This window comes from Haplochromis burtoni, unplaced genomic scaffold, assembly GCF_018398535.1.
Source record: "Haplochromis burtoni strain Fernald_Lab_line unplaced genomic scaffold, NCSU_Asbu1 Contig_61, whole genome shotgun sequence".
Taxonomy (NCBI): Eukaryota; Metazoa; Chordata; class Actinopteri; order Cichliformes; family Cichlidae; genus Haplochromis; species Haplochromis burtoni.
Genome location: NW_024582422.1, coordinates 8914 through 21140, shown reverse-complemented (window position 1 = coordinate 21140; position 12227 = coordinate 8914). Strand labels below are relative to the sequence as shown.

General features: G+C 40.5%; 1 protein-coding gene across 1 annotated transcript; it reads right to left on the bottom strand.

Annotated features, from left to right (window-relative positions):
* Window positions 1-10620: 10620 nt before the first annotated feature.
* LOC102292340 (trypsin-3) lies at window positions 10621-11910 on the bottom strand. Its single transcript, XM_005922925.2, has 5 exons — window positions 11797-11910; window positions 11568-11718; window positions 11338-11470; window positions 10983-11237; window positions 10621-10884 (listed from the first exon to the last, which is right to left on the bottom strand). Exons 1-5 carry the CDS (start codon window positions 11852-11854, stop codon window positions 10717-10719), a joined length of 765 nt encoding a protein of 254 aa, XP_005922987.1. The 5' UTR covers window positions 11855-11910; the 3' UTR covers window positions 10621-10716.
* Between the last annotated feature and the right edge of the window lie 317 nt (window positions 11911-12227).

Below are 12227 nucleotides of genomic sequence, written 5' to 3'. Positions count from 1 at the left end.
CTGACTTAAATGACACAAACGTGACGGATTTAATGCCACAGATCAAAGAAAACTGGTTTCAGTTTCAAAGACACCTGATTCTGTGAAAACACCACAAACCTCCACCTCAGAGCTTCCTGCTGGCTCACAGCATCACTGGCACTGATGCTCTGTTTCATGATCACTAAAATCAACTTTTCACTCAGCCAGCTGATTTTTGCTTTGTCTGAGAATCAAAAGAAACACTTAAGCAATTGAGGAAGGCCACACCCAAAACATGGCAGCCGAGGCATTAGGAAGTATAACTGGAAGGACTAGATTTGATACCCATTCAGGTATTTATGTATGGCAGGATCTGACATTGCACTCAGTGAGCATTCTGAAAACGAGCTACAGACATAACAACGAGCCTGAATGTACCTGAAGATGTGTCCTCTAGGAGCAAACATGCTGTTCTTCTCTTAGCCTTTATCAATTAATTTATTATTCACCTGTGCTATGTGAGCCCCGCCCTTCACTGCTGCTAGTCACCTAGCAGCCAAGTCACCTTGAGCGCCTGTGATCACTCGGGTTTACATTCCCTGTCTGTTTATGGATTTCTCTGAGGTGCACAGCCAGTCCAATGACCCGCCCAATGTTTGAAGTGTCCAGAGTTCTCCAAACAAGGAAGTTAAAAGAACAAAATCTATGATGTAATCGTGGTGTTGATCAATAGCAGCAGGTTGTGAAAGTGAAATGTGTAATTGGTTGTGATTTGCTGATCTAACTCTGAGAGCATGTGTGCAGCAGTAACAGCAATGGCATCATGCTGAGTGTGGTGGACTCACGTTCTGATCCTCCCAGCAGGTGCTGCAGCTGGATGAACTGGGCCCGTGTGACAGCTGGAACAGGACCGACCCATTAGAGAGCCGTGTGGAGTTACAGGTTAGACTTGATGGAGACTCTGCTGCAGAAGGCTGAAGACCAGGCAGCAGCACGAGGGCGAAAACTGAAAGTAAACAAACTGCACGGTCACACAACTTCAAAACTCTGACACTGGACCAGTCTAACACCTAAAGATGGTCTCAGAGCTACGACGGCAGTTTGTTGCTGTATAAAGCAGCAGCAAAAGTGGAACGACTGGATCTGTTCCAGATGTTTACATCTAAAGCCAGCTGTCAAATTTATAGCAGTGCTCTGATACTATATTTTAAACTGTAGGGGCACACTAATAGAGCCCTGTGGGACTCCATACTGTGTTTAAGGTCTTCGATTTGATTACCAGAACATTTCTAAAAGCTGAGCTTCAATTAAATTTTAGTTCTATAGCACCAAATCACAACCTTCGTCGCCTCGAAGTGTTTAATATAGGTAAAGACCCTACAATAACACAGAGAAACACCTCATATGAGCAAACACTTAGTAACAGTGGGAAGGAAAAACTCCCAACATTTGCTCTGTAAGTTATAACGATCATAAAGGTTCTAAAAGGTCTGATAGCTGAGGCCCAAAGAAAAAATGCTGTTTATGATGCATTACTTCAGAGGGGTGGTTTACAGAGGTTTAACCCTTTAAGTGAGGTTTCTTGACATTGCAGCTGTATTTGAGAGTGCTGCCGCTTAGCTGTTACAGGACGAGAGGCAGGGTACACCTGGACAGGTTGGCATTCGATCGCAAGGCTAAAGGCAACCATTCACGCCTGCAGCCAATTTAAAAATCACCAATTACCTTATTAACCCATCTTTGGCCCGAGTTGGAGAGAATCCACAGACACAGGGAGAACACGTAAATGCTGCACAGCTGTGAGGCGACAGTGCTAACCACTGTGACACCTGTATTTGTCTTTTTTACTTTACCGATTCAGTGCTTTGTCTCGGCGACGTTTCAACTCAGTAAGTAACCGACTGCTAGCTGTCTGCTAGCTTCACCTGCTGTTGGAGCATTTTAATGACATTATCTGTCCATTAATATGTCTGGAGTGAGGTTACTGTATTAACACACTGAGAAGTCTGAGTTCCAGCTTTTCTGAGTGAAATTCTGGGATTTATCCTGGATGTGACTGAACTCTAATCAGCAGGTATCTGTGTTTGTGTGATGCTCCCATAACGTCGGTAAGTGCAGACTGATAACCGGCCTAGGTAGTATTAAAAGATAACTTAGTGTTCCACCCTCTCACCCAAATATGGTCACTTCTGGTCACTGACAAGCCAACAGGGTGGCGGCCATAACACCGTCTCTGCTGTTCCTCCAGACGAGTTTCAAAGATTTTTTCATCACTGGGAAAGTCCAGTGAGAAATGCCTACAAAGTCCTTGTGCTGCTGCTGTAACAAACATGAGCCTTCATTCATTAAGCTGTTTCTCTGCTGTGAGTGTGAGGACACTCCCACTGACATACTTTCACCTGTACACTGCAAGCCCCGCCGCCTTGCCACTGTTAGATTCTAACCATGAAGGCGAATGCCTTTGGAAGAGTTCCTCCTCCTCTTCCTGACGTGTTCGTGTGTTGCTATGAAACACACTCCAGCAAGCTGCCTGACGTTAAAACTGTGTCAGAGTTTAAAGTGTGCCACCTCGGCAAGCCTTCTGCTTTTTATCACAGCGTGTCCTGACAGAAGGAAATGTACAGAGTGAAAATCCCCAAACAACAGCTCACAACAAACACGTTTCCATGGAAACATCCAGCTGACTGAACAGTCTGTGGTTCAAAGTTTTTCAGGCTGTAAAAGTCACTCTCATGTTTTTATGATGCAAAACAACCATCAAACTTCCTTTCTTCGTCAGTGAAACCTCCGACTTCAGCCTGTTAGTCAGTCCTCATCCTGAAAACATGCCCGATAACTTGTTTGTGGGTTTCACAGGAATCTTAAACCACTGCAGGATCTCACTTCACTTACATCTGTTAAAAAACAGATTCCCGTTGCTGGTTCCTCTCAGCAATGGGAAAACAAGTCCAAGAGACTCTTATCTGAATCTGACGTTTCCTGACCAGCTCCAGTCTGACAGTCTGACGTAATGACACAAACACAATGGATTTACTGACACAGATACAACCTCAGAGCCAGGATGGGACTAACAGACTCAAACGAGCTTCAGTTAAAGGAAAACTCGTCTGCTTTCAGCTTCAGAAACTCAGCTGATCCTGTGAATACACCACAAACCTCCACCTGTTATCATCTTTACCAACAGAAACACTCAGGAAAGCAAACAGGTGAATCTGAAGCAGCTAAACTCACCAATTAATACATCACAGTTCAGGTGACCTTGTGTTTCACTCTATTTGGGATTTCCAAAAGGTTGATTGTTTTCATCTGGACGTGATGTTTTCAGTGAGAGAAACATTTCGTCACTCATCCAAGGTGACTTCTTCAGTCTCAGCTGAATGAAACGTTTCTTCGGATGTAATTTAAAAAGGTCAACGTGTGAATCTCGCAGGTTACGGAGTTAGAAAGAGAACATCCGATGAGCTCATCCAGCATGAAGCAGTGGAAAGAGGAAGTTTCAAAACACACTTAAGACTCAACCATCGTGATGCGTACAAACTACCCTTAAACATGAAGAAAATACTCTGAAACAACAAAGATGAGACCATTTCTCATCTAAATGTTTAGGCTACGTTCTGATTGGCTGTAATTTGCAAAGGTCAACATGTGACAGGAAACAAGGCTCACAAACGGCTTGTAACAAACTTTAGCTTCCATTCATGATCAGATTCACGCGATCAGTCCCAAATGAAACCACATCAAACATCAGAGACTATCAGCAACCAACACGAAGACAAATGCCTCCAACCATCAACACACAAAACAGGGTATAAAGAGACCTAAAGGAGGACTGTACTGAACCATGAAACCTTTGAGAGTAACAAAGGCAGATGAATCATTCTCACTTCCTCCCAGTGCTATACAGAGAGGGCCTTGTTATTAGCAGCCTGATAACAATCTGAAAGAACGAGCGAAGCAGAATCTTGTGTGACCTTTCAGAACTCTTACTGATAGGAAGCTGTAACCACCTGATTAAAAAGTGGCTTTGCAAAAAACAGAAATCTTATTTTATTGTGGTATACTGAGAAAATTCAAGGATCAGTTAACCCAGATCACAAACAGACACACAACAACACCCCAGCGTGTTAGCGTGTTTGGATCTGCTCTCTCTGACACTCCTGCCCTGCGCTCGGAGTTACGTCAGCTGCTCTGATGGCTGTTTGTTTTTCTTTTTTTCCCCCCTTCGTTTGAGCTGAGCTAGTTTCATTACTGCAACGTGGATTTGAAACTCCACCCAACAAAAAGTCCCCCAACAGCCCAGCCGGATCTCTGACTTTCCCCTCACGTTCACTGTTTTTGTGCAGACCGATGATCTGTAGGTCAAAGGGCAGGCTGCCGTTTCCACGCTCCACCTGTTCTAACTTGCAGGTGAGACTCCATGAAAGGGAAATCAGCACTGCAGAGTTCTTTAAATATGTCAATGTCACAGATTTAAAGAAAGTTGTCACAGGTTCTTCTTGGTCATTCGCCTGTTTCAATCACATTCACCCTTCAGGCAAACAGACACGGGGCTCGGGAATATAAAACGGTAACCAAAGGAATGCGCTGTTCATAATAATTTAGCGGGTTAAGATAAGAGGACTGGTCATCAGTGTCAAATTGTCCCATTATTCAGGCTGATTGATCAGTTTGCGCATTTATTTGAAGGATGGAGACCGTCTGCCTCCCCTCACAGGAAGCCAACAAACAGGATTGTTTGAGGAGAAGCAAGAAACACCTCCTCTGACTTTCCAGGAAATCACTTCACATTAACTAAATCACAGCTGCGTGTGCAGAAGGACTGAAAACACTGAAGCCATCATTAAGAATATGATGTCTGTTACTCTGTTTTTATTTACTGAGCGCAGCTGGCACTGTAATATGCTGTAACTACAAGAGTGACGTCATTATTACTCGTGATCTTTTTGGCACATTATAAAGCAACAAGTTATTTATGATGGATTCAATTCCAGCAATCATTTTTTGGTAAATACCGGAAATCCCTTTTTGACTTTTTGGCACAGCACCGGCTATCGGAGTGCGTCAAAGTGTGTCCGCTGTGTTCACCTGTTGCAGGTGAGACAGAAACCCTGACTGTGGCCCGCGGATAGTTCACAGAAGAAAGAAAGCGAAGGAGGAAAATTTGAAACAAAGATCACACACAGAGACCGTCAGAAGGACAGCCAACTCACCGTACACGGAGACAATCATGATGTTCATGCTGGGAGAAATCGTCTTGCTGGCAGCGGCGGGTAAACGCACCGAGCACTGAGCCACGGGGGGTGTCTTTTTGCTTTTACGTCAGAAAGCCCCGCCCTCCATTGCTTCTCCCCACCCTCCCTTTTTGACGCCATCTGTCGGTGGTCGCTATCATTACACTACTTTTACGTCTCACAACGTAATAATAATAATAATAATAATAAAAAAAATTGCGAGTTTAGACCTTTTCTGGGGGACCTCTAAATTCCATCATAGCATCCCTTAAATATCTCCAGTAATCCTAACAATAATAATACTATCCTAATGTCAAATTTAGCCAACTTGTCTTTTGGAGATGGTAAATGAATGAAAACAGGCTTAAACACGCAGAGTTCTTCATGTCAGAATGTTACAGTGCACTTGTTAATATAGACTAGAGCAAATTCTCATGCTGGAATATCACGAGTTATCAGCCCAGGAGCTGATGAGCATTATGGTTATAGTTTCATGGTCTGTTTACAGCACATTTATAGGTAGTGACAGAACCAGGGTTTTCTTTCTACATGAATTTAAAGCCGTTACCTATCAGCAGCAGCTCAATTACAATGTTGCAATAATTTCTGCTACACTATTACATTTACCATTTGTGTGACAGCACAGAGCTTGAGAGGTAAGAGTGGACATGTAGTCAGAAGCACAGTTATAATGCCAAGGTACCTTGTGCTTTGCCCACATTCACTGATGGTGATCATTTCACATAATAAAGCAGCGATTTGCACTGTTATCAAATGTGGATCTCCAACCTGCTCTAATAAGAACTCAGATTATTTTTGTTATTATCATTTTTGTGTGATTGTTAGAGCAAAGAATGAGTGAGGAGGATGCAGAGATCATACAAAAGTGGGAAGACCAGGTGAGCAAATTTGCTGGTAGGGAAGAAAAACCATAACTGTCTGGGTAATTAAAAAAAAAAAAAAAAGATTTACACCCATTTCACAGATGCTTTGTGTGTTTTCCAAAACTTACATTTATCGTGGACATTCTAAATAGTATTGATATGAACTGATATGCATTTAACAGAACTGACAGGACTATAAACATGCTTGAACAGGAAGGATCCTTCTGATCTTTGCTGTGTCTGCACGCCCACATTACCTGGTAATGGTCATCATTTAAAAGGTGCTGCTCAGTAACCAAACATCGTTGTGTTATTTTGTCCTAAATATACAAACCTGTCTCATCTTTGATCAGCTCAGAAAGCTTGACTACTGAATGCTTGTGTTTACCCTCAGGATGACTTATATATATAGAATTTAAGAGGAAGGGGTGGAGGACATGATAGAAACAGACCTATTAGTGAACCAGGCTGGAATAAACTGAGTGTTGCTCCTGTTTCTTTCAATCTGAAACACATGTGTTGGGGTAAGTTTAATGCACTCAGAGCTGATCAGTGTCTTTAAACTGAGCTGCAGATAAAACAAACAAAATTACAAAACACTGTTGTGAGCAAAAATAAATGGATTTAATGAAACTCACTGATTATATTGGTCATTGTTGGACCCTAAATTATTCAACATATATATCAATGACGTGTATTGTGCCCAAAGTAGTAACAAATTATACTTTTTCCATTATGCTAATATTTTTCGTTCCCAAATTTATTGGATGAGATGAATACTAAAATGAATAACTGTCATAACTGTGGAGCGGTGAGGAGTGTGGACCCAAATGCAGGCACTAATGATTAACTGTGAGTGAGTTTTATTTTTACTGGAAAGAGAAATGCAAACAAAAGCAGGGCATGGCAGTGACTTAAACTAACAAAACCTAAACTGGGAGAAGCTACAAAAGAATAATACAAAGGAACAAAAAGCCTGTGACTAGAAACCTGAGACAGGGAAACACGGAACATGAAGACCAGTGAGGAGAAACATGGAACCTGGAACGTGGAGAAATACAACAGGAGACATGCAGTAGAAATGCACACAGAGTGACACAGAACTAAGACTAAACATACAACATACGGAGACAAATAAGGAGAATGGAACTAAACCTTCACTAGAGTCATGACACCAGGAACACAGGGGAGGCACAGAAACAGAACAGAAACCTCAACCAGGAACTATAAATATAATACAGAAAACAATAATTCAAAGAGTATAACTTAAACCAAAAACACTGGCTCACAGACCCAGTACCGCGACAATAACAGCACGCTTTAGCTTGATTGATGAGCTTTCTTGGGGTAATAACAGATGAGAGACTTAGCTGAAAAACACTTGTTAATGAGGTATTCATCCCAAAATATTGAGAAGCATTCCAATACTGTCAAAGGAAGCTAACAGCAGTGGCTAATATTTCCTTTACACCACCTTATTAGAATAACGGGAGCATCCACATGGTGCACCAGCAAACAGTCAACCTTAAATACAGGAAACGGATCACTGTAGGTCAAAGACACAAGACCACAGGACTGGTTTGCTCAGGAGCCACACTCCAATGTAATTTACTTTCCATTCCAGTAGGTGGCGCATCACTACACAACATGTAAGGTGGAGCTGAACAACAAGACAACACTTGTATAGAATTGTATAACATAAAAAACAGTGATCAGTTTTTTATGATATCTTAATTATCTTATAGTACCATATCACCCCATTAGAGCACTTCACTGTCACACTGCAGGCTTACTTGTTGCTCCTAGAGTATTTAAAAGTAGAATGGGAGGGAGAGCCTTCAGTTTTCAGGGGAACCAGCTTCCAGTTTGGATTCAGGAGACAGACGCTGTCTCTACTTATAAGATTAGGCGTTAAACTTTCCTTTTTGCTAAAGCATATAGCTAGTTTTGGATCAGGTGACCCTGAATCCTCCGCTTGCTGGGGAATTCCCATCATGCATTGAATGTTTCTTCTTCACTCTGTGTTTATACATCGCTCTGCATTTAACTCCTTAGTGCCTGAAATATGATGTATTTGTCAGAAAATTACATTTCTTTGAAAATGGAGATATTATTGAACCATTTGACAAATTTGTCTAAAAAATTAATTACATTTTAATTTCCATCAGATTTACTATGTTTGCCCTTTAACGAAATTGTTTAAAAATTTATTGTGTAAGTTATTAAGGTTTTCCCTGGGGAAAATTATATCAAATATGTTACACTAGGTGTTAAGAGATTTAATTTACGAAATCAGTAGAATATGTCAGAAACTCCACAGACAACAAAAACAGTGTGTTTGGGATTTTCATGGACTTTTATCGGACAGTTTATTGGATGTGATTTTTTCTTGAGAGAGAAGAAAATTATACTTTTTGTGTTTCTGTGCTTGGAGTGAAAGGAAGAGTCTGAGTGTAAAGCTCTTCAAGATGAGGTACAACTATATAGTTTTAATGAGATATAAAGAAGAGAAAGAGATCAATGATGAAGATGAAGAGAGAGCTGAGTATAAAAGCAAAGCTTTCAATGCACCAGCTGATCTGCATCCCCAGCCTCACTTACGGTCACAAGCTCTGAAAGAATGAGATCTTGGATACAAGCGATGGAGTTTTCTCCGAGGCGGGGTTGGCCTCTCTCTCAGAGAGGGGGTGCAGAGTTCAGTCATTCAAGAGGAGCTCAAAGTAGAGCTACTACACAGCAAAAAGAGCCGGTTGAGGTGGTTCTGGCATCTGCCTAGGATGCCTTCTTTTAGGCGAGGTGTCTTAGACATGTCCCACTGGGAGGAGTCCCCAGTGCAGACCCTGGACTTGATGGCGAGCTTACAACCCCTGAATGGCCCGGGAACGCCGGTGTGAGTTGGAGGAGATGGCTGGAAAGCTGGAAGTCTGGGCTTCCAGATAAGCGGGAGGAAATGGAAAGATGGATGAACTGATGAATGGATGGATGTCTGTCTTCAGTTAGTTACTACTTCATACTTATTGTAACTGTCCCTGAGACAGTCATGCTTAATTTAGTTCATTTATTTGTTGGAAAGAATACAAAATGTATTGGATAAGATAATAAACATGCAGCATTGATTGAACTTGAACTGGTTACAAAATAAGGGTTTGTTAAAGATGTAAAGTTTGTTTGAGGTAGAGTTTGTAATGGTCACATGACAAGAGTTTGGCTGAGAGCACAACCCTGGCATTGTGGGTCAGAACTAGCATGGAGCTACAGAGCTACAGATGCTGCTACAGCCACAACATTAATGTTATTCTGCATGTGGTCCAAGAGGCACACAAGGTATGGTTTTCATGTATATTGTTTATAAAATGCTGCATACATGTACAGGACATTTTCAGTAATATCTATTATGCATTTTTTCTGTTCTGCTGGCTCAAGACTGTTTATGGACACTAACATGAGAGACTTTGATAAGATGAAAGACATTTATGTTGTAAACTTTGTGTTTTCTTCAGTTTTCACAGTGTTTGAAGACAATAAAAGAGAGAGAGAGAGAGAGTGTTTTTTCCCCCCGAAGACATCAGTATGATGCGTGGCCATTCTTTGTTGGACCCCTGTAGTTACACTTATTCAGAGTTTTAATTAACATTCCAAAACTGGAGGCACTTGCTTTGATGTGTGCATGTAATCATGAAGCTCTAAAAACAAGATAATGTGACAATATTTTGTATTTTATGTACCTTATGTTTGCTAATGTGTAATTAGCAGCATGCTTATAGTTGTTGTTGAGGTTCATAACAATAAAGATAATTAAAAACTGATAACTTATAGCAAAGTGGTGGGATTAAATAGGCATGCACTTCTTCCCACTCCTTATCGATATGTAAACTGAATCTGCTGGTGTCCAATTTGGGTTCTTTCTGTCTGCTTTCATAACAGCTGGGGTTATTTAATCATGTGTGATATCACTTATGTGTGCTATGGTTTATGCAGCGAAAACACGTTTACAGATGTGTAACGATGTGCAGCCATCAGCATGTTTTTATCTGGAGTTTGGTGAAAGTCTATCAACAAACATTTCTTTGAATTCGGTGATGAATCACACGAAGCAGTTTCCTGCTTCACCTCTAGCATCACGTAGTCTCTCTTATCAATCTACTGCCATACAAATTCTCTTGATATCTGTTTGCATCATTTACACAACACACTCCCCACTCACTTTAAAATAAAGTGTGTAACTGTGCATGTGCTGGAATATACATATGCTTCATGCAGAACACTACAGAGGTACATTTATGTTTGTTTTATTTATATTATTTAAGTGTATAATTTTTATATTGGGTGGAGAAATAAATACGTTTTATTATTTTGAGCTATTTAAATTAATTTCTGATGCATCTGCAAAGTGACCTTTGGTTGGTGAAGTAAATATTGTTGTATTTGTATTGTAGGTTTACACTAATGTAGTTATACATGAATATTATCTGAGTATATATCATATGGAAGAATTTATTATTTAAATGTACATGTTCAGAATAAATGAGGAAGTCACATGTTTAATGCTGCGGTATATTTTTATTTTCATTTTTGGTTATGCAGAGAATCAGAAATCCTGACATTTCAATAATATACAAGCCAAACTGTCAGTGAATTCTTTACTCATCATATTTTCTGGATTTCACAATCCCGTCAATCCACTGATGGTATTTTGAGATGTCTGTATAGATGTTGGGTTTATTGGGGTAACTGCAGTTTTTCTCATAGTTGAAAGAAACAACGCCAACAGCCAACCCGTCGCACAGCAGAGGACCACCAGAATCTCCCTGTGAAGAGGAAGAATTTTAATTTACCAGCTTTTATTCAGTTTTTTATATATTTGTAATCAAGGAGCCATTTTAAACTGAAAGGACAGAAAACATACCTGACAGAATCCTTTGTCTGTCTCATATCCACCTGCACAGATAACATTGGCAGGAAGACCATGCCATAGTTCCTCACAGACCCTTGGGTTAATGACAGACACGTCCACCACCCTCAGCTCATCAACAGATTTAACATCAGTTTCAGTTTTTCCCCATCCAGCCACCTGACACACTTGGTTTTCTTCAAGGTGTATTTCAGCAGGTGGAAGCTGAATTGTTTGTACCCTTTCATTTAGCTGAACTTTGTAAAGCAGCTGGAGACATGACATGAAGTAAAAAATATAAATATATATGTTCATGCGATAGTTCTTTAGTTATAATTTGAATAATAAAACCACACGAACATGTACTTACTTCAAGGAGCATGATGTCATTACCCTGTCCAACGTTTTGATAATTTTCATGGATGTTTTTTTTTTTAATCTTTATTTTTTGATGATTGCCGTTCTTGAGATTGTGGTTGCCAAGAACAACGTGTGTGGGGGTGCTGAAGGAGTAATCAGTGAAAGGTAATCAATACATTTTCTAAATGTATTTTAATGACATGAGTCAGAGATTACAGCAGAAGATGTTTGATTACTCACGAGTCATTACAGTGTGCAGCCGAGACTACAAAGTCCTGAGTGATGAGAAATCCTCCGCAAACATGTTGACCCATGTTGTTCTGCACAGAGGCCATGTACTGCATCGAGTTCTCTGGGGCTTTTTCACCATTTATGATATCACTTCCATGTGCTGAAAAAAGGAAACCAAAATGAAGTTACTGTTCCATTAAACAATTGGAGTATAATAACAAAGACTTGCAGTTCTTACCAAGTCGTCCGAGGCATGCCAGAACATGGACAAACAGAAATTTCTGCAGACCCAGCATGATGCCAGCACAAAGGTGAAGTTGTGTTTGTAGGAGTGTCGAGGTGAACCTTTTATACGTCAGTTTGCTTCATTGCCAAATAAGATTATAATCCATCAAATTTGGCATTCAGCCACATCCTTTACTCAGCGCAAGATTGAAACTGGCGTTATCATCATGTTCATCAGCTTATCGGTGTGAAACACACAAATCATGTTTAGTTGTCGTTATTTTAACTCCATTTGCTGCTCACTTTTATTCATGTATTTAAGAGCCTTTGGGCCTCCTGATCATGTGTGATTATAAATCACTTTTAATGGGTGAAACCTCGTCTGTAACACTGAGATTCTTCTCTGTGGAAATCACACTTGGTGAGATTGAATGAGTGGCTGTT